This window comes from Falco biarmicus, chromosome 1, assembly GCF_023638135.1.
Source record: "Falco biarmicus isolate bFalBia1 chromosome 1, bFalBia1.pri, whole genome shotgun sequence".
Taxonomy (NCBI): domain Eukaryota; kingdom Metazoa; phylum Chordata; class Aves; order Falconiformes; family Falconidae; genus Falco; species Falco biarmicus.
In genome coordinates this window covers 67598276-67621735 of record NC_079288.1, presented here as the reverse complement: position 1 = coordinate 67621735, position 23460 = coordinate 67598276, and the positions used below count along the sequence as shown (strand labels likewise).

At 41.4% G+C, this 23460-nt stretch overlaps 1 protein-coding gene across 4 annotated transcripts in view; it reads right to left on the bottom strand.

Annotated features, from left to right (window-relative positions):
- DLC1 (DLC1 Rho GTPase activating protein) overlaps window positions 1-23460 on the bottom strand; it is a 230746-nt gene that overhangs the window by 3281 nt on the left and 204005 nt on the right. For 3 of the 4 annotated variants that reach the window (XM_056333823.1, XM_056333830.1, XM_056333839.1), the window contains 10 exons: window positions 23112-23183; window positions 20168-20249; window positions 12811-12874; window positions 8520-9946; window positions 7176-7352; window positions 5095-5254; window positions 4648-4846; window positions 2091-2304; window positions 1584-1698; window positions 461-682 (listed from right to left, as the gene is read on the bottom strand). In XM_056333823.1, coding sequence (XP_056189798.1) covers window positions 461-682; window positions 1584-1698; window positions 2091-2304; window positions 4648-4846; window positions 5095-5254; window positions 7176-7352; window positions 8520-9946; window positions 12811-12874; window positions 20168-20249; window positions 23112-23183 — 2732 coding nt within the window. Of the gene's footprint in view, window positions 1-460; window positions 683-1583; window positions 1699-2090; window positions 2305-4647; window positions 4847-5094; window positions 5255-7175; window positions 7353-8519; window positions 9947-12810; window positions 12875-20167; window positions 20256-23111; window positions 23184-23460 lie in introns of those variants that run through there. The other variant, XM_056333846.1, reaches the window with a different exon arrangement.

The following is a 23460-nucleotide window of genomic DNA, read 5'->3' as shown; positions in this document are numbered from 1 at the left end:
ACACTATTAAATCATGATGCTACAGAAAAATATCCTAATTTTCCAAGTTTATTTTAAAAAACCAAACACTTCTCCCTGTGCTAGCTCTGAGCTGTGGAACTTAGAGAGCGGAGAAATGTCTTTCCAACTGCCTGCAGAGTGACAGGGCTTGGAGGCTTTGCTCAGCCTGTCAAGACTTTGCACATGTAAGAGAAAACATGTAAACACAATACAGCGAACATTCCTGGGTTGGATAAACAGAACACAAATCAGTGCACGTTAGCCGAGTACTGCTGAAAGATATGTTGTTTTTAGACAGTGTGAACCTACATCAAAAGATTAAGGTTTTTTTTTTCTTAAATGTATCTGCAAAATAAAGGGGTGCATTGAACCTTCTGTAATACCATATGTCAAAAGCCTGCTTATATTAGAGAAGATGAGCTAAACCCCAGAGCTGCGGCATGAGTGACAGGGTGCATACCTTCTTGTACGCCAGCTCTGCTTGCTCTGAGGTGGAGCAGCTGACCCAGCCTTTAAACTTCTCCTTCATTTCTTTGAGCAAGTCGTCCACGCAGTCCTGGAGGTAGCAGTGGTAGTCAGAGGGCTCGGCGGTGCTGCTGCCGCCCCGGAGCTCCTCCAGGCTGAGGGGACGCAGGTCCTGCTCCGTGTATGAGTTCCGGCCCCTGCTCATTTCTTCGGGTATCTGAGGGGTAACAAGGGTGAAATCATCCTCTTACAGCTCTCTCCCCACATCACAGAGTTAGTCTAGCAGCTTGATAACCACAGAAAGATGGGTACACTAGTTTTGTAAGTGATGGGATGCGTATATGTCAGGTCAAGCACATAATATGAAGAAATGCCAAAATTAAGTTTGTGACTTTCATTTCACTCAGATTAGTCTCTCATTTAGGGGGTATCTTATTTATTTCTGTGGAGTATTCCTCTTTGCTACACAACTCAGATCCATTCCCACAGCACAGTTTATCCTGCAGACTAAAGGAAGGAGGGATCAGTTGTCAGCCGCAAGAAAAGAGACAGGCATGTCTTCAGTTGAGGGTTCTGAAAAGATTTGATGACAGTGAGGAAAACCAGGACTCAAGAATTGTCTGTTCCTCTATCCCAGGCCCTAGAGGAAGCATACTTCCTACAGATCCTTCAACCTATGGTTTGACAGTGTCACGTTCCAGGACACTTCTGTGGCCTAGTCTTGCTAACTCTTGGGAATTTAAGTATAAAACAATCTCTGAAATTCCTAGAAATAGCTTTTTGCTTTGCAATTAGACCTGAAGTTCACAGACCCTCATGGCCGCACCATAAAAGCTTGAAAACATTTCAAATGCAGCTTGGATATAACAAAAATGTCCCAAACCCCACAATTGCCTCATGGCTTTTGAGCACCAGTGCTAACAAAACATCTCCCTTTTCTTCTGGCACCAATTCTAATTCAGGTACGCACCCAGATCGCGATGCAAAGTTTTTTAAAAAGCTACTTATCATGTATTAAACTTTATTAAAATAAAGAGACATTCCTAGCTTTCCATTATACAGCAGATCTAAGCCACATCAGCCAATAATCCACTCAGTTTTGCAAACAGGTGTTTTACCTGAAAAAGCTTCTTGCATTCAGCGATCATATGAGCTAGCCCTTGGGTTGCAGCCAGATTTTCATTTAGGTCTTTCTGATCGGGTTTTCCCAGGCTTGGTTTTCTTTGCATCACCCTTCACAGGGGAAAAGAGCACACACACACACATCCAGTTATTTAACGCAGAGCAAGAGAGATGCCTGGTAAGAAAACAGTAGGATTCCCAAATATGCTGGTGATTTACAGCAGTGCTGCCTGGGACCAAATCTTGGCATGGTGTTACCAACTTCTCTCACTGCTTTCTCCAAACTTTTTCTTTGGAATCCCTCCTCCTTTTTTCCCTTCTTAAGAACTTGCTTATATTTTAAGAAATCTCTAACAAAAGGTAGGATCCCGTAACTGTCCTACACCCTGTGCCCTCTGAGGTGTCACAGTTGGTAGGGTCAATGCTAGACCGTGCCTGTTGCACATCGCCAATAGCTGTGGTTCAGGACCAGCAGCAACGAGCCCTGCTCCCCAGAGACGTACCTTGGAGAAGAATTCTCTCTTTTGAGAGTGTTTAAGTGGAAGAGGGAAGGTGCTAAGCAGACAGCCAGGTTTGTTGGTGTCATCTGGTTTTCCTTCACTGCAGCTGTGACATCACTCAGGAAATAGAGAAGAATCTGGAGGACCTCCCTGTTCTCATCGGGTAAAAGCATAATGGCAGCCTTGATAGCCTGGAGACGCTGATCCTTCGGCACATCTGCATAATATTAGTAATTCTCTCATCAGCCCATTGATTTTCCACACACACAGCATGAATACATCCCAAAGCAAACTCCAGCTTCAAATATTTGACTTGAGTTTGAAGTGATTTCCTTCAGGATGCATACCACTCATAGGAAACATGAAGGGATTTTTTTTTAACCCACTAGTTTAACTACCCTCAGCTATTTCCTGCCTCACAAGACATGCAAGCAAGAAGAAGTTGCGCCTAGGCCAGAGTTAATTTTAGATTTAATTTCAACAGCTACATGCTCCCGCAGATGCACTAAAATGACAGAAGCCTGGAGTCAGGCAGTGAACAAGCAAACACAGTCCAGCCAATTTAGAAATTCTTTGGCTTTCAAAGAAATTCAAAACACGAATGCATTTTAGAATAGGTGAATTAATTAAATAAATTGGCTAGCAAACCTTTTCAACAATGATGTCATAAAATACCCAGAAAGTGCTTTACCAAACACAGAGGGTTGCTTTATTGAGCAGATCATTCAAAGTCATGCAGTGGAAAAAGAAAGTCAACGCTGTGAAGCCCCATACCATTAAACAGCTCCTTGGTTACTAACAACAAACAGCCATTAAAAAAATTTGATGTGTGTCTTTATATAAGGCCTTTTCCTCCAAACTTGAAGGGAACAAAAAATGAAATAAGCCAGACCAGATCTGCTTCTTATAAAGGGATTTCCAATAAGCCATCTCTGAAGACAACACCAGAGTCTGAGTCCTGGAGCATTTATATCGTCATTAGCACCACACCAGCCTCACTGACATCTCATAACATATGTGGTGCTAACCAGATATTTAATTGGTATTTGCTTCGGGCTTCAGCAACTTCATAAGGCTAGCAGGCCAGTCTAGAAAGTAGTTTTAAGCAAAAATCCACTGTTTTCCACACTCTTCCCTCAATCAGCTCAAAGCACATTTAAGCCATGGGTGGACAATTCCAGTGCACATCCTGGTGCGTAACACCAAAGCAAAGGGAAATTTTGTCCTTTGCAGGGAAGCAAAATTTACAGCTACTTTAAGGCTCTTTGCTTTACACAGAGATAATACTTCCCGACCACCTCTGGGGATTCCTCAGACCTACCGCCTGCGAAAGGAAAGGAACAGATACTTCTGCAATGCTCTGTCAAACTTTTTCCGGCACTAAACCCACAAAGAGTTGCTGTTTAATATGCACGGAAGTGGAAAGTCTGAATAATTTTCTCCATAAACCTTCTCGGGAATCCAAACACACAAAAAAATGCATGCACTGAAATAACGTTATGTATGTTTTTATTTTAAACTGTCACCTCCACCTACAGAGCTCTGAGGGAAGTTCCTGTAACCTTTCTGGAAACTACCATCATAAGGAAGGCACAAAATACAGCAAAGACTCAAAACATATTTCTGCAGTAAGTACTGTTGTAGCTGTTCTACCATGGGAAGAATACAAGTGGGGAGAGAGCTGGCGTGGTGTTAAGGAGAGAAACCACAGGATCAGTAAGGTGCTGATAGTACATAAATCAGTTTGGACCCCCATGAATATTTCAAAAAGCATTGGAGTTCTGGTCACCAAACATTAATTCATCTTTGGCCATTTTATAAAGTAAGAGCATTTTCAATGAAACAACGTTGAAGAAAACTTCTGAAAGATGTGCTGTTTGGAAAGATCCAGCACAAAATTACCATATATACAGAACTCAATTTATCTAGCTCACAAAAGAGAATGTCTCCCTTGTTGGAATTGAATCTGCCATCTCAGAAGGATTAATTATTTCTCTTCATGTGCATTGATGCGACTTATTGTAAGCACTTACTGTTTAGGGTACCTATCAGTACAGTAGCTCTAAGTCAGTGACAGAAAAGCTTTCAACTTAAAGGTTTTTTTCAAAAGTTGTGGTGAAGGATAGAAGAATATGATGTACAAGAAAATAAAACTTTTTTTGGCAGCCTTGACAATCCCCTCAAAAGTCCCAAACTCTGTTTGTGTAGTGTTTGCACAGCTCCTCTACCTAGCCACATTACATGTGGCTTATTTTCACACTGTAATACCAACTATGCTCAAAGAAGAAAGGAAACTTTACAGCAAGAGATGGAGGATTTGTATTTGCTCCCAAACTACAGAAAAAGGTGAAATGAAAAGAACTTGTACTATAAATTGCTATATAACTAGAACATAAAAAATCCATTCCTTATGAGGCAGCCTGAACTAAAGTGGGTGCTGGAGAAAGGCAAAGACCAACTTATGCAACATGTGTAGAGCCCAGAGGAGAAGTATTAGAAAGTTCCACCCTTGCTAGACAAATGACCATTTGCCATCTGCTGTAGAAATCTTACTACTTACATTGGTATATTTGTAAGAAGGTCTCAGAGAGTTTGTTGGTCATGAGAGGCTCAGGGAGATCACGGAAGAATTGCTTTAACATGTCTGCTACATCATAGGCAGACTGGCCTTCGTAGTTGACACTGTCTGTTGAATTCTCATTCATTTGACGCAAAGCCTGAATTCTTGATTTGACTCCAGATTTCCTAAACAGTCCAACCTAAATATATATGGAAAGGCAAATACATTTACAGTGAGTCCAGCAAATCTGAAATGTAAGTATGCTCTTTAGCTTCTTACGTATGGGTTTAACTTCATGGAAAGCTTTCCCTGCATTAATTATCTATTTTGTCCTGTTTTGAGTCCATTTTTTTCAGTCTGACACAGTAACAATTACAGTTAATGGGAGGCTGGGCTTTGGGTGGGATGAGTGTACGGCACATGGGATGAGCGTACAGCAAAACACACCTGATCCAGGCAGTGGTTGCGGAGGTATCGCATGGCTTGCTGAATGCTCTGTGGAAGAGGCTGCCCTGTGCGCTGGACATTGACTTGCAGCGGTACTCCAAATACGTTTCGGTCTTTATAATCTGGCACCTTTATCCTTTTCATAAATTTTGGTACTGCCCTATTTAAGCAAAGGGAATGACAAAATTAAATTAAACCTCTGCTGACCATTTATCTCTGTATTTTCAGTAATTCAGAAAGTCAGTGAAAATAAGTGAAGCACTTCAGCAGTATGAAAAGTAGAGACAGTATAAATTAGCAAATCCACTCAGGGCTGGGAAGGGGGAGAGGACAGAAAACAGTTTCTGTAAGAGAAAGGCTTGACATTTGGGGCAGCATGCCGCCTGTAAGTATTAATGTGGTGCTACTCCATCAATATTAGCAGGACAAAAGCTACAGGGTAAAACTGCAGGGGCCAGATTGAATTGCAAAAGAGTCAAAATAAATCCTGCGGTCAGTGACCCCTTATAGCACTACTTCTTTAGGTTTCGGGAAAGATGGGCATTTGAACAATGAGCTTTTGTATGTTTACTACTTGTTCTGCAAAGTCCTCAAACTGGGTCCACCACCCACCAGTGTGCATAACAGCAGGAAACTGATGTAATACATTTGAGTTTGTCAGCTAAAAACTTCAGTTCTATAAACAACCCCTTTGAGGGACCCCCCTCCTTGTCAGCCAGTGACTGTTGTTACCCCCACCTCCCACTCCAGTTTCAATGAGAGGCCTTTCCATCTGCTTATGACTCTGAGGGAAAAGTTACTAAATACAAAAGAATGATTTACCCCCAGGTCCCCAAGAGTATTGATTTCATAAAGGGAAAAAAGAAGCCATTAAAATGTGAAAATATTGAGATCATTTTCCTAAACAGGGAGAAAAGCTAATGTCTACTGCAACCACTAATAGGACACAGTAGCACTAGAAAACAGGGAGACCTATTTAATATTTTAATGTACAGTACAGCTATACAAACAGTGCATTAAATTTACAGCTGACTAATCTGTTACATAGTATAACAGAACCAATTTGTATTGCTGTATAGTTTAGTGCATTATTGATATATGTATGAATAATACTTGCTTTGTCAGAAAACATGCCAATGGAATGTGAAAAAACACATTGCGATCTCCACCGAGAATCTGAAGCATGCAGGGATAACTGGTCAATACTTATTTCTGTCTTTCAGAACAAACAACTTCTGTATTTAGAAAGGCTGACATAATAACAGCTTTTGAACAGGAGGTACTTTGATGCTGAAGCTAAATACTCTCTATGACTCCTGGGGAAGGGAGGAGGCTGGCCTGTGGTAGGGAGAAGAAAAATTTTACTGCGTCTTTTGCATCCTGAAGGTTACACGGGCTGCACTGCAGACACAATAATAAAAGAGCTTTCTATTTCATTCTTCTGACAAAAAGCATTCAATTGGATTACAAACACCTGGCCACAGCAGAAATTGCTGCCTACATAAAACTCCATGGCTCTCCCAAGCTTTCTTCCCCCGCCCTCCATCTTTTTGCAAGCTAACTGGATTTACAGTGCATTAAAGAGGGGAGATAGATTTTGGCTAAAGAGACACCAGAACTAAAGGAAATTTACATTATTTAAGTACATAATTATATAGAGAAACTATATGCCAATACTCCAGAATAACTGAAGAGAAGCAAGCCTGTTAAGATCTACTGAGGTTTGTGCCACTTCTCAGTAACTGCCTCAATAACCAACTAGTCCTCCTTTTGCAATGGATAGTGGACATTTTCCTGCTCAGAAAGCTGGCCTGTACTTCATTGCTTTTCTCCCTCACATACCCGCTGTAAACATACTTATCAAGCCCAATAAGATTACACTTATGTAAAGGGTTAGTGATTTTAGCGCTGTCTTAGGACACCACAAATCACTGTCAGCACAGGCTAGAGGAAAGAAGAAGTGCAAATATGGAAAAAGAGGGATGGACTGATTCATTGCATCTTTCCAGAAGTTGCTTAGGACAAGCGCAACTGTCATGCTTGTACAGCTGGCCTGTCTACACATGGCACTGTGTCCTTACCAGCTGAAACCGTGCTTGTTGGAAGGTGTGTACTTCTCCAGGAGAGCCGTCAGCTTCAGGAGAGAGTACTTCTGCAGCAGGTTCATCTGTGCCACGGACTGGCAGTTGATCTGCAGTGATGCTGAGCTGAGGCTGGGACGGTGGGAGCTCTGAAAGCTATGCCACCTCAGCCTGTGCCTGCAGAGAAGATGGGGGACAGAGCAAGAACTGGTCACTGAAATGTCTCTGCAAGACACGTGCAGGAGTTACCACAAATGTACTGCTGAGCTCCCTGCTCTCGGCAGCTGCTGTCTTCCGAGATTTCACAGGCATCACCCAGCACTGTCTCTGCCTCACCTGGCACAATGCAGCATATGCGGGTGCTTCAGATGGGGAAGTGCACACTGAGCTGACCCACAGCTCAGCATTAACTACACAGTCTTGCCCTATCAGATATCCTCTGAGGGCTCCAACACCCTTTTTCAGAAGCCCCTTCAATACTAAGGCAGTGGGAATCAAAAAACTCTATTGAGGATAAACAGCCCAAACTCTTAAGATGGGAAATGGGAACTAAGCGCTTCTAAAAGTCCCATTAAGTTTATACAAGCAGCTGTAGGTGACTAAGTGACAGCAGAAACCAGGCCCTAAATGATCTGCTCCAGTTTTAAAGGAAAACTGGAAACAAAAGCTAGAAAGAATTCAACCTCTTGCTCTACTCACAATACAAAATACAGCCATCCATCCCATGGTAAAACTCCCAGCAGACACTGGGAGGACACTGGAACTCCCTCCGTCCCCCACTGTGCTACAGCAATCAAGAGAAAGTAAACAAACCTCATTTTCCCTGCAGATTTAATGCCCTAGCATGCCATTATGAAATAGCCTGCTACCGAAAAGTGCAATTTTTTGGAACAGTGTAAAAGTCAAGGCTTTTACTACCCACTGACAGAAACCAGACCATAAGTTACACTGGTTCTCCTCACCAACTTAAAAAGTGAATAATCCTACTTGATGCCGCTCTCCCTCCCCCATACCATTTCAGTTTGAAGAATTATCATCCCCCAAAATTGCCTTAACATTGCTCCTAACGCTGACTTGCTGAGCGGACTGCTTTTCAACGACAGCTCAGGCTGAGCATGCAAACATGCAGCTACGAAGTGTGGGAATCATTTCTCTAAAAGTCTTGCACAAATATTTCCCTTGCCTAGAACTGTTTTGGAAAGTGATGGGAACAGCACGTGTGTGCTTGAATGGCCACAACTTCTACTGCACCTTAACCGAGTGTGGTGCAGCTACTGTCAAGCCACTTGGGCTGGAGGGGGACCCCACCAGGGCCACCCCAAGTCCCAGCACTCGTGATCTCACCTGCTGGACCGTGTCAGTGATGCGCCCACCCCAGAGTCCCTCCTGTCCTGCATCCCTGTGGGCTCTTCTGTTTCATTCAGTGAATTCCCTGTACTGTCAAGGTCACTTGGTGTCGTTCGATCATTATCTACATCAAGGTGGATCTGCTTTGGAGAGGAAGGACAGGGGGAGATGGAGTCGAGTGCTGAATCAGAGTCCCCTTCGTCCGAGAACTTCTCTGACCACTGGTTTACTATTCTCTGCATCCCTTTGACATGGTACAGGATATCGTCTAGTTCTGGGAATATGTCTTCATTTTCAAGGTCAGCGAGGTCGCTCGTACTGGAATACAGGATTGAGCCTGGCACGTTGTCATAAATACTCAGGCGGCTGCTCACTGAGCTGGAGGAGTTGCGCCTTTTCCCCATGCCCAGCTCTTTGGAGCTGTCACCGCTGTTTTCCCTTCGGAGGGTGAGATGGCCATGCCCATGGAAACTCCCTGTCCTCCAGTTCACAGAGGCGCTGCTTTCTGTTGGGGAGAAGTTGCCGTTGGAGAGTGCTTTGGGAAAAGTGCCAGGCTTGTGATCTTCAGGGATAAAAAACACAGTGTCTTCTGCAAAGCTTCCCCGGTTCTTGAAGTTCTGCTCCATCACATCGTTGAAAGTTGACTGGTTGAAGGGGTCGAAGCCTTCCAGGTACATGCCCACCCTTTTGTTGTACGCACTGAGGCTGCGTGTTCGCGTGACGGGACTGGGTGTGCTGACGGCACTGCTCGTCTCAGACTGACTACTGCTGCTGCTGGTCTGGGTGGAATTGGAGACACTCCTCTTTCGTACCATGGGGAGGCTGATGTGATTGCCGTTGAGGGCTGAAATCTCCACGCAGTTAAGTTGTTTCAGTTTATCTTCATCCATGCCCTCCTGCAAGATGGGCCCACTAATAATAAGGCCAAGCTTTGAAGGAGCTTTGCTCTTGCCATGGTGAGAGCTCTTGATTTTCAGGCTCTCCATTCTCTTGAGCAGGCTCTTTGTTTTGGACTTGGCGTTCTTCTCATTGGCTTTTGTGTTGAAGCTGAAGCTACTCAGCTCCCTGGGCGAGGGCAGGCTGCTGAACGAGTCATCATTTGCTGCGAAATTGCTTGACGAACAAACGCTCACGACCGAGTTTGTCCTGGTGGTAGATGCCTCACTCTGCAGGGTTGGTTGGTGGCTGCTGGTGCTGCTGATGCTCAGAATAGAAGCCACCTCCTGGCGTTCACTGAGATCTGTTAGCACACTCTCACGGCTTGCCGCATTGGTAAGGTGAGGAGCTTCTGGGGAGGGGGTATTCAAGTCCGGTTTTGGAGGAAACACATCAAACTCTTCGAGCCTTGACCACCTCTTGCTGTCCCTCTGAAAAGTCCATTTGCCACTTATTGCACAAGGTTCATCTTCATCCGAATCTTCACTCTGCAAAGAAGAAGAATCCTGAAAGAGCTGCTTGCAAACTGCCCAAACAGCAAAGGCAGTTGCATTTAAATACAATGCCCACTAAACTGCTTTAAGCATGACCTTGTTCTGACTGAATTTAAAGTGAAAACAGTCTTTTACTTGAGGGAGAGGAAGATTAGGCCATAAAGCCAATCACAGTAAAAGATAACATGGGACAGGCAATATATTTTAACAATTTTTAAATACAAAAGATACACACTTTGTAAAAAGAAACAAACAATACAATCTCCTTTAAGTTGTTGTTTTCTACAAACTCTAGTATCCATAGACTTTTAATTAATTGGTCACAGTGGACAGCCCTCAGATCAATGGAAATTCCTGGCATGCATAAAATTTTAAACTAGAGTCAGTCAGGGGTTGGGGTCCTCTGGACTCTCTCCAAAGTTACACTCTGTTGATAGTGGCTGTGTGTTTATACTCCTCTTTGCAATTACAAGATGTTTCTCATATGTTCTGAATTGTAGTGGCTTAATTCCTTACCCATTCGGGAAGTCCAAACGGTCTCCTCACTGTGATTAATGAGACAGCAAAAGAAGCTCTTGCACTGCAAGAGTGTGATGCCTCGAGGCTTTTACCTGGTCCACTCTTCCTCCCACAGCCTAGCAGCTAACATTTTAAGAATGTCCTGTGAAGTTTCTACTTCAGTCTCGCTTCAGGCAAACTTTAACACTCATAGATAGCGAGCAGCAAGAGCTCACTGACAGTATAGCACGTAAGTAAATTGTAAATTGTAAATAACGTCTCCACTAATGTTTGATGTATGAGTAATGCCTGAGGGCACAATTACACATACATCACTTACGCCTACTATCTTTTCATCTAAATACTGAAAGGGAATGATCCGGGGACTGACATACTTGGTCTTCCAAATATCTGGAAAATTTCATGTTGGAAGAATAAAACCAATGAAGATATTTTAATAAGACACCATGAAACCACAAAATAACCTTTGGTGTTCAGAGTAGGAAACACTAATTGCCACCCAGCTCCCTGAGTTTCACTTCATTTGTTTAGATTGCTGTAATTTAAAAACAAACATGTGCATGCCCCAAACTGTAACTATTTGTGTGCCGGCAACACAAACATTCATTCTCTGAAAAATAAGTAAATTATTTATATCTCAAGTATTTTATTTATGCATACTTTAGCTCCTCATCCTCTCCTAGGTTGCTATGTTTTTGGTTTTTTATAGCACATTTCATCAGAAAAATAAGTGAAACACCATATTTGTTTTTTATAACAAAATACACACAAGACACAGAGAAAGCATAATTTTCTTTGTTTTCCAGCTACTACAAACTACTTCTGTCCATGACTCAGACAAAACCTAAGAGGACTGGCTTGCTTATTTAAAGTTTTCAGGAGGAAGAGAGTCACCTGAAACTGCCAATGGATAATAATGATGGTTCAGTGGTGACTGTGGTTTGACTGGAAAAAAAGTAGCAGTAAAGTGATCTTAATTTGCAAAGAGGTCAATGCAAGCATAAGGAAACATATGTTTCTGTCAGCACAATTTTTCCCTAGTGTTAAAAAGCTTTAAAGGCTAAGTATTGATTTTAATGGAGTCAACAGGATCCAAGCCCATCTGCCAGAACATGGGTGGTGAATGAAAATCAGGAAGGACTGAAACAAAAGGTAACGTCCAGACTCTGGAGATCTGGGGTTTGGACCTGAAGTCATGTCTGGTCTGACCTCTAACAGCAATACTGATCATTCCAGTGTTAACAAGGTTCAGGAACAAGGAGGAGAAATCTTCTGGTGGTCATAAATGGCAATCCAGCTGTCTACCCCTACTTTTAATGAGTTCCTACATATGCTGCCTCAGAGTGTTATCTTCTGGAGCTTGGATGCTGTTTCCAACATACCACAAACAGATAGGGAAAGAGGGGATTAATTCCTGGTAAACAACCTCAGAGCATTTGTATGCATTCTTGTTAAGGGTAGGGCAGCATTGTATTGCCTTAGCTCAGTCATCTTTATCTGCAGTTGTCATATCCCAGGGGACAGTATCAACTACTGATCCCTCCTAGGACACACACATAGTTTTAAGACAGCTTTTGAGCAGAACTTTACTAGCAAACCCCAGCAACTCAGCTTTCTGTCTCTTCCACCTTACTGAAATTACACTAAGTGCTCTCATTTCTCACCATGCTCCACAGGGATCCTGAAGATTCAGGAAACACTTCTAATCCCTGCTGAGCTCCCTGGAAACAAGCACACTTTCTAAAGAGGCAGCTGATGTACTCTGTAAATATATTGCTTTAATTTTGAGTTATGTAATTAAAACCCAAAGAAACAGTGTGCCCAATCCTACAAAGGGTTAGCTCGTTTCTTTGCAGGCCAAGTACAGCCTAACTGATCCTATCTACATCATGATAAAATAATACAATTCTAACATGATGGCAAAGAACCAAAACTGTGAAGATGACGCCAAAGATGATGCTCTAACATTCAGTTCATGGTGACTGGTCAGCATCTCCTCCATCAAGCCTACTCTACATTCCTGCCCGAGTGCAGGTAATAAATACACTATAACACTGACAACCTTGCTGGCAGGCAGAGAAGCTCAGTTCCTTTTAGACTGGGAGCAGCATCCCAGGGAAGAGTTCGCTAGACGAATACCCTTTATACACAGCCATGCCCAGTTTTCACTCGGTGAGAACACAAAATGAAATGTAAGCAGAGTTTTGACTGTGTGTCCTTGCCAGGTTCTACTCGGGTGTTATCCTAGACTGCAGCTAAACAATCTGCTAGATGGTTGGTTTTTTTTCCCAATTTTATTAATATACAATGCTGTAACAGAAGGTATTAAAGGAACTTACCCTTTTCCTGTGGGGACTAATTTCTAGCTTCATCACTGCACATTTGTTTAAATTATTTAAGCGCCTGCAAAAGCAAAGGAAACCATATTAAGAGAACACTCCAGTGTTTTGACACAGGCTACTCCTGCTCAAAAGCTTTTGTGAAGGCTGTCTCCAAACTGCTTTGCATACAAAGAGCCACAAGCAGAGTTTCAATTAGAGCCCTAATTATACTTAACCATTAACTCATTACATTTGGCTGTATTCTAACTTCAGACCAAGGGAGGGATGGATGACTATTTGTCACAATTATCTGAATCAAAGTAAAGAGAAGTAAACAGAAACTTAGCCTAAGTTGAGAAGTGCATTATATTCAATGAATTGTAATAATTACATTTTTTTAAATAGTAGGCATCTGAACCCTGAAACATTCGATCTCAACAGACTGAAAATAACGGAAAAGGCTTCTTATTTGTCCCTGCGTACACATGCTGTGTGAAAAAAGCATGCTGCTTTAAAATTGTACTTTGTAAGCTAAAACCTCCAAGAGGAAAGCTTATTTTCCACTTATTAAGTGTCTATTTTGTTTGTGAACAATTATTATTTTCAATACAGTCCTGGGACAAGACAAATCACCAGTTTAAAAAAAAAAAACCAAAACCAAATCACAAAAAACCAAAACACAGACCTGATTTCTCCTTCCTAAAGAAAATTTCTTTTATACATAAAAATACTGTTTTGAAGGACTAAAATAATAATAATAATTAAAAAAAAATTGCTGCAGCAACAATAGCTAACTAGTCTCCTTATGAAATGTGATAGCAGTCTGGATGCATACCTTGAAGTACAGTATGAATGCATACAAGCATCCCTCTATTCCCCGATGACCTAATGATCTGGTAGGTATCCCTGAACAATAAAATCTCCCTTCCCTCTCCCCTAGAAGCTCAGTGTGCAGGGCTGAGCACAACAGCTTAAAGCAGAGCAAGACTTGGCACTGTTGAACACACAGCTCCACGGCAGTTCAGGCACAGCTAAGTACAGGCTTCTGTGGTCTCCTGCCCCTCTCCCAGCCCTCACCTCCCCAGCAGCTGCTCCAGGGACATGGTTCAGCTATGGTAAAGCATGGTTAGAGAAATGCTGGTGCTACGGCAAGGCAAAGGGCAGGAACAGGCTGAGCACCACACAGAAGGCAGAAAAGCTGAAGCAGCAGCTTCATGGAAGTGACAATTTAGTCCCTTGTGTTAGTACTTCCACTCATAAGGCTGTACCATGGGCTGGATGAAGAGACTAGCCAAGCTGAAAACCAAACTTTCAATACTTTGTTGGGTTGAATTTACCACGGGTCAGTTCCCCGAGCTGCGTGAAGTGTAGTGTGTGAAGGGGCAGGCAGAGGAGTCGAGCCGCCCCTTTCCTTCAGCCGGACTGCAGCCCAGATTCCACAGGAGCAGAACTGAGCTTTAAAAAGCCTAATTGATTCTGAAGAAAGTTGCATAATTGTCACATAACTTTTCTGAGCAAAGTGTAAAGAGCCTGTAGAGCCTGTATCAGCAGCTCTGAAAAACTAAAAAAGTAAAAAAAAAACCACCCCAAAACCTAAAAAAATAAAAAAAAAAGCTGATTTGTCCTGTTTCTTCAGATGAGTTTTTTCAGATTCATGAAACTTGTAACTTGAATCTAGAAAATGTGTGCACAGGAAGAATTACTAGTTTCTTCTCTTTCCCCTTGCCTTTTATGCACAGGATTAGTTGCAGATGCTATTTACACAGGGCTTGAACCTGAGGCCATCAAAGAAAATCGAAAAGCTCCTACTGGTGCTTTTGCTGCAGTCATAAAGTAAAAAAAAAAAAAAAAAAAAGGCAGTTTGATCTATAATTAGACCCAGCCACAACACAGCAGAAAAGAAGAGAAACAGGAAGAATTGCCATGGGTCAAATAGTAGGGCAGTTGCAGGTTAGGAAAGTTATCCAGATCTCTTTATTTTCATTTTTGCCCTGACTTTAAAAGGCAGAAGTCACAGTTCTGCTGGCTGCAGCTGATGGGTACATGCAGAAGTCCAGTGAAGTTCAGAGGAACTGCATTTACAGTGTGGGTGAAGGTTGGATGTCCCATCTAAGCGCTACACAACAAAACTGGTATTTTGGTTTTTAAGAGGCCACACAGCAGCTGAAAGCCACCTCCCTCTCTCTGCTATAAAAACATTCTCCTCTCAAACCCCTGGACCTCAAGATCACGGAATATGAAACTGGTTTCAGTTCTATATTGTGTAATAATTTACAAATTTCACAGTGTTGCAACCTTTGACTTAGGCAGAGAGAAGTTATCACCAAATCCCTGTATCACGCTTTATCTAGCTCCAGCCTGTCTGACCACTAATAAAGATGATCTCCGATTTCACCAAGATTACATCTCCAGACTTTTCTCCTACTCAAATTAAAACCCTGAAATAGGTGCAAAAGGGTAGAGCAAAGACCTCTGTTTCCACAGAGTGTTTAAGAAGAAAAAAAATCCCCTGCCACACACCTCACAAAAATGAGTATGAAGGCAAGATAAGGTAACCCCCAATGAGCAAAGTTAAATGCAATAGCAGTGAGGCAAGTAAAGGCTCTGTTACACATTTGACATGATTTCATCACAAAACCAGTTTCCCTTTTAAAACCTAAATGCTCTGCAGTAATTGCCTCAGGTCTGCAACTTTCATTATATACATCACACATCCTGCTTTAACTTCTGCTCGAGTTCAGCAGTGCTCAGTTCTTGGAGCTATAGGACACTGAAAACAGTACAATATGCAAAACTGCCTTCCAAACCCATTACTGAGACTGAAAAGCTAAGTTTACAAAGTTTAGGCTTTGCCAGGATGAGAGTTACCTATACAACTATCATTAATCTTCACATAGGCTTTGCAATACTTTATCAGCATAGAAGTACACATTCATTTTCTACAGATCTTCTCATCAAATCGATATGCTTGTTCGTGAACCGCAATTTTCTCTTCTGGCTCTGGACTTTCCCCTTTGGTAGTTTCATTCACAGCTATAAATTCAATTCATCATTTCCCTACTGGCAGTCAGCAGGTCTGCCTCATTCTTTAGCTCCATCTTACTCTGCCCAAACCTGTCTCAGCGACACCTTCGTGAGGACAAGATGGGAGATGGAGGGACAGGGCAGGATTGCTGCAGATAGCAGTTACAGATGCCTTCACCGTCTGCCTATCTCAGTTACCATTTCGATAAATGCCTTTGCGTCAGCCCTCTCGTTATGCATCTTCACATCCAGATGGTATCTTACTCCGGCGGAGTGTTGTAGCTCCAAGATGTCACTTGCCCCTCACGTACTCCTGCCCAAGCTCTCATCCTCCTTCACCACAGCTCTGCAAAACTCTTCTGCCTGAGGGTGACCAGTGCAACAGGACCTGCCTCCCAGTCCCAGCCCCTGAGTTGAGACTAGCCCGTATCAACCCTGAGTGGCAATTACACTGGAAGCCCGAACCTGTTGCACTCAAAACACGAGGCATTAGAGCTTCCCTCCGAAATGAGCAAACGGTGCATTTTTCCCATTCTTCTCCTCAGAAATGGACAAACCAGTTTAGCCTGAACTTCTTTTAAGAAAGGCAGCCTGAACAAGATACTCACTATCAAAAATTGCAGTGTGAACAGCTAATTTCACCTAATTTATAAATTAAAATATGTGCATATAATGTGAAGTCCGTGTTAATTTAGATACCAGTCAGTTTTCCATTGGCTATAACCTCACATAATTCATTCTGCTGACATTAACAGGAGAAAATTCTCACTCCATGCACCCAAGAAAAGTGGTAGCAATGCAGAATATTAGATTTATGCATTTTAAATGACAATTTTCAATCTGAGTAACTGTATGATCTAGCTTTAAATTTTGAGGTGTTTTCTTGATGGATTTAAATTCTTAAATCCCTTCTCATAGAGCAAATTCCAACTCCATTACACGTGTAATTAATTGACGATACAAGGGCTTTCTTGTCTCATTGAAATCGACAGCCTCTGTGCTGGCTCTTGGGGTTTATCTGCACGTTCTGACCTGCAAAGGAGTCCAGCTCTCTACAAACCAAATGATACGAGCAGTGAATGCTGCTCATGTGAATCCATTGCAATCAATTTATTGGATGAGAAGTCCTGATGGTAAAAGATTTAATAAACCTCTTGCGTATATAGTGTGGCAGTTTTCTAGTTATCCGTAAGGAGACTAAATGAGATTTCCATCATGGCTTGCTATTTATTTGGTACTTAGCAACAACCTTTAGGACAAGCATGTTTCAGTACTTAGTTTCACCAGCGCATGATGCTGCTATCCTCTGGAGATAAATAACCAGTCGTTAAACTACATAAAGTCTTATAAAACCAAGGCCAGCAGCGCTTTGCAGTCACTACATGAAGCATTCTAGAAAATTAGCCATCACTCATACATTTTTAGCCTTGCATTTCATGATAAGATCACTAAATGACATTTCTTAACCCTCTATCTTTAGTGTTACCAAATGCCATATGCTATCTCTGTAATTCAAGTCTCAACCCACTTTTCACTTATTTTTCCAGGAAAACCTTAATGGAGTGACTATTGATACCTCTTCCGTTTAGAAAGGAATCTGGCAAAACATTGACTAATAAGCTGGTTTTACAGTTCCATTACTTTTCCTGCTTACATTAGTAAGATTATTAAACGATAATTTACAATACTCTTCAGATGTAAACTATCATTTAAAATGCTTCAAACTTGCAAAAATCCCTGTCACTGTGATTTCTACAGTCCTTTTTACAACAATTTCTTCACATGCAGTAATTAGAACAAGGTAATTAGAACTGCTGGCATAAAACAGTTGTTATGCAGAAAAGCAGGTTCCCAGCCCAGGAGACTTACTATTTTGTTACCGCGCTCTGCATATAGTGTTCATTTAGCTCTGTGCTGAAAATGCAAATAACTCAAAAACTATTCTGATTTTCCGTTAAGAAACAGTGATAGACTTATGGTTGTGAAACAGCTCTAAGTCTTTCACTGAGTAAACCCCTTTACTGTTTACACACTGACCATGGCATGAGTCAAAATAAACCCAGGCTTCAGGCAGAAATGTAGCATTCCAAACCATATGCCTTCTCCAAAGTTTTTTAATAAGTTTTACAGAATTAAACAATGAGATATAGGAAAAAAATCTAAAGGTAGAAATGTTGTGATAATATACTGCTTTTGTCTAACACAAACATTAAAGGGTCAAATTCAGACATCTGAGAAGATTAACTGAATTACTTCAGTTTTATTTTGAGGTGGGATCTGAATGCTTCTGGAGAAACTTTAGCTTCAGTTTTAAAGTTATCTTGTAAAAGATAACCCTGATATACAAGTCACAGGCTTCAGCATGACACAGTTCAGTCTTTAACATCTTTCTCTCAAGCTACAGTAAGACTGGTGGATTCTTACACATATTAAACAGAAAACAATTTGAAGATAAAAGTGAAGAAGTTATTTTACAATTAGCAGACTTCCTAGTTTCACAAAATATCTATATACTCATATAATTTTGGTTTGCTCCCCTTTATTAGAAGTCTTACAATATAAGCTTCCATTCTTAGGATAGAGATCTTTTTGCTGTCCTCTGTATTCAGAAAAAGTGCAACTGTTTTTATTGATCACACTAGCAGCACATCTCGAAGAGATATGGAGGGCATATTCTTACTTTCACCAGTGAGAAACAATCTGATACATTTTTCCCCCCATATAAATAAATAACACCAGTATTCTTGCAGGCAAGCACTAGGTCCAAAATATGCTGGCTTGACTGTATTTTGTTTTCCTGGCAAGGGAAGACCACGCTTCTGGGAACCAGCATTTATTCACATTGCTGTACTTTCTGTTCAATGACTTCACAAGTTCCAGAGCACAAAAATAAGCAGACCGATGCATCACATTTTAGTATCGATGGAATAGGTGCCCTACACTTGAGAAGGGCACATCCTGAGTGTGAACTTAACATTAATGAGATTTTTCCCCTCCTCATGACTGGACAACAAATCTGTTTTCTTAGTTTGAGAATCTTGTAAATATTTCTGAAGAACTTTAAATTCCAGTCCCTCTCTTTCCCTTCCAAGTATGGCAGTGATGGTATGAGAGCACTATAAACTTAAAGCCTTTCTTAAAAAGGTTTTGTAATTCATTACAATTACTGACGTTTAGAGTAGCAGACATTGTGCATGCAATATCCAAAAGCATTCATTTTGCAGACAATTTGGAAAGAAGCCATACTGATGGACAGAGGCAGAAAACTGCACTTATTTCTAGGTATTAGGAGACATGAAAAGACTTTTTTTTTTTTTTTGCCATTTAAGATTGTGGACTCACGCTAGAGTAGGCAACTGATGGATGGGTAAGTGTCAGATGGGGCCACTACAATTGCTTTTATGATGAAATTGGTAATGCTGAGGCTGTAGTTCTGTAAAAACACGCTGCCACACACCAGTATGACTTGCTCCCTCTTTTTCTCTACCCATCCCTTCTCCTGCCCGTGCAGCTGGCTGTGGGGTCCTGCTCCATCCTCTGTACCCCCTCTGAACTTCATTATGCCTTTCCATGGGCTGATGTAATTTACTAAACCAGCACAGGAGTATCCAGACTCTTTGCGGGGTGAGTGAGTTGAACCGGTTTGTGGAAGGAGCCCATAAACAACCAAGATAAGTAATGGGAGCACGTGGCTGAGGGCAGGCTGATTTTTGCAGTGGTGATAAACTCTTAGCGTCACTCACATTACCCCTTTCAGCCATACCCACATTCACCTTGGTGATCACAGCGCACACAGGGTGATGCACTGAGGTAAGCATGATTGTTTGCATACATAGCTTCTTTTGTTTGTAGACAAAGCTGCTCACCAATGTAAGAAAGGACAGTAACAGAATGCAGCAGCTAATACTGCTCCCAAACCCCAACTCCTGTGTGGAAATTGATGCTACAGTTATATGTGCAGATGGCTGTAGTCAGCACAGTTCTGCTTTCACATGTGTAACTGATTTGGAAAGAAGTAACGAAAGCTAATTAAGAATAATGATAAAAAACATGCCTATGAAATACCTGTCACAAAGACTCCTGCCACTTTCCTCCCAAATTTGTTTTAAATAAGATCCCCCAAAATTACTTAGCCCAATATATTATTCTATTGTTAAACCATATAATATTCTATATTAAACCATATACTAATAGTGGATAAAAAAACCCCAAAAACCTCAAGCAAACGGTTACAAAGGTATGATTTATGTTATATACTAATTCAATTGAGGTTACGATTTCCCCAGGTTATGCTTTCCATTACACAGGAAGGGTTTTGTTTCAAAATGCAACGTGATTTTTTTTCACCTACCTGCATAACGCTTCAATAGCATCTCTGTCCAGAAAGTCGTGCTCTCGCTTGACTAGAGCGATGTCAATTGGAAAAAGGAGATCTGCATGAAAAGAGACAGATGGAATAAAAATGACTCTTATTCCCAGTGGTGAGTTATTTCAGAACAACCAGCTGCCTCCAGTTGAGCTCACCAAGATGCTAGTGACTGGCATTTCTCGGGTAAACACACGCTATCACCTCAAATGCCAGAGGTGCTTCCTTTTCATGTACAAATTTTTGACATGCAGCTTTGATAATGAAAGTTCATATACAAAATGGAGGAAAAAAGTGTAAAGCACAGATAAAACAACATGAGAGGGAAAGAGGCAAATGTGAGCTCCCTATTCAACATCAGAAGTGTAAACTGACTCTGGCTAGCTTTATTTAAAATAAATATACAATCTCCATCAAAGCACTAATATCTCACATTGAAGAAAAAAGGTCAGAAAGCCCCAAATCTCTGGGAAAGAATGAAAAACTGAAGCTCCTTGGCTGTTAATCAAGCTATTTAAAAGGTTGACCCAACATTCATGAGATATTGACTGAAATGAAAGCAAGCCAAGCTGTGTGGAGCCCTTACTGCCTCCTTTCCTTAGGAGATTGTTTAGGTAAACAACTGGGAGAGTGAGGGGGAGGAAACAATGTTGGCAGACAGCTGAAAATTTACTACAGCTCTGAAGCAGCAATCACATATATATATTATTTACTGTCCTCCACAGATTCCTGACTGTCATACAGGTCCTGATCTGGCATTCCTTGCACAGCCAGAACTCCCACCAAAGCCACTGGGTGTTCAGGGCACACAGCAATACAAGGACAAACTACGCATATACTGCTGCAGTTACATACAACTCTCCCGGTCCAAGGGATTGTCTGTAAATCTTTTAATTTCCAGAGACTGAGAAAGAATGAGCTGAAATGATGAAAAGGAGTGGTGTTAATTTGTGGAAAGGTAGTTAATATTCGATACCAATAGATAACCTCTCAAATGAACTGTTTGTCCTGATGTTGCCTCGGGAAATTACGACATATTCTGCAAAATGTAAGAAATTCTGTCTTTTCTACAGAAAACTGCAATTTTAGCAAAGGAACTGACTTCTAGCAAAGCAACTGATTTTAGCAAAGGAGCTCACTGATCAATCTGCATTTTAAAAGTGTACTATGTGGGACCACTCCACATAGGTGACTTCTCAGAACTCTTGCACTACACTAATTTCATTCATAGGTTTCCCCTTCATTATTTTAAGTCCAAGGTGCAAGTAAAGAGGATGAGCACATTCAACTGGTATTTTACACCAATGCTGATACAAGTTTTTCAACTGAGAAAGTTAGTACCTTAGGATACCCACAAGAAAACATATGGGAGAACTTAAGTGAGAGAGGTGACTTGGAAGAAGTTGATAATCTGCACAAGTCCATATTTTTTTTTAATGCTTAATTTATGCTGCTGCTGTTTTTGTTGTTGTTCCTACTGCCAGGGGGACTTGCAAAGGACAGTGGTATATTGTTTTCATATAAAGGCAGCTGTCTTTTCAATGGGTATGGCTGGCCTTGCTCTTGCCTCTTGCTCTCACCTCTGCGGTCCTTCTGATGTCAGGCAGGACATGGTCCTACGTTACAAACTTTATATTTAGAGTCCCTAGGCAGGGCAATGGTAACCATAAGTAGGACACATTTTCTGAATGTAAGTAAATTTTTAGGGGATTTACAGCTCAGAATAACATGAAACCCACAAGACCACATACTCAGCTGAGTCTTGTACCCAGTTTTAACAAAGACTGGAAGTACCGTCCCAGCTCTGCATGAATCTTGGCATCTCCATTCGCACACACATTAAAAAAAAACCACCCAAAAAAGAAAAAAATGAAAAGAAATAATAAAAGGAAATTTAATTTCTTAACAGGCAAAAAAAAGTTTTGCCAAGTGCTGCTTTTCAAAGTGCTATTATCATCTCATATTGCCAATGCAGCTGCAAATCAAAGCTCAACAAGATCATTTTTCAAGAAGGTCAGCCCAGCATTTGCTGTAATTTCCAACAGTTATTCACTGTAGATAATGGACTTTCTATGCTCATTCTTACAAGCAGCAGCTGGAGTTTGTTTAATAAAAAAGAAGAGGCAGATAAGAGTACATAATTTCACTACAGTGCAAGTAATTTTAAATGGTGGTGGGAAATTCTGAGCAATAATATACATGTCGCACTTCAAAGCAAACTGTAAGAACTGTATGCCAAAACAGCTAGTTCGTAGTAGGTTAGATAGTAAATGAAGAAAACAGTTGTAACTGACCAAAATTTTTGTAAAAGTGGACACACAAAGAGAATCCATCCCACAGAAGGATGCGTGAGTGCAGGAGGCAGCAGTCTCTTTGAGGAGCTGCTGCACATCTGCACAACAGCTTGTTATATTCTTTCCCTACATAGTGAACCTGTGTCTAACAACAAAACAAACTGTTCTGAAAAAACACACAGGACATCGGAATCACGAGGTGTACAGACGCATCCACGCATATGCAAAATTTCCTACCTCTGCTCCATTAGCAGAGCTGGCCAGTGGAGCTGGCCACAGCTGCTGTGTTTCTCTAAGACTCATAGCAGTGGATGACTACTTTCATGAAAATACAGTTCATTTGTGCGTTAACTACAAGGAATGTGCCATCATGCTAACGTAACATTTGTGCTATGAGGACATCTGGAAAATTCAGACTGAAACAGAGACCTGCAACAAGTTCAAAACTCCAAGAGCGCTTCGGAGTCTCAGTGGGTTTGGTACATCTATGTATGTGGTGGGTAGCCCAGTTCCTGAAAGTCATCTTATGTGCTGGCGCTTCAGTTGTGCCCCTGAACCTCATTTATTGGTGAATATTACATCTTACTGTCCAAAAATTGCCAGGGGATGATTGATTTGCAAGCTCAGGTGCCTACCTTCATAAAGCTGTGCATACTGCGGGAATCCAGCAGCCCGCAGCCAGTCACAAGCTTCCTTGGCCTCGATTTCTGGAAAAGGACAGAAACAAGACACCCTCCAATTAGTGATTTGCAAAGCAAAAACTTCCTCTCCACTTCTACAATTCTTGTTACAAAATAAGCACGAAGATATTCAGCAACTTTGAACTGAGACACAGGTTTGCTTATCCCAGTTTCCTTTTCTTCTTGTGATCAAACATGCCTTATTCTGGAATGTCACTAGCATTCACCCATGATTTATCAACAGCTCATCATTTTAATAGTTAGAGAAACAGGCATAGATAAAAACTGGAGGAGTTATGGATTA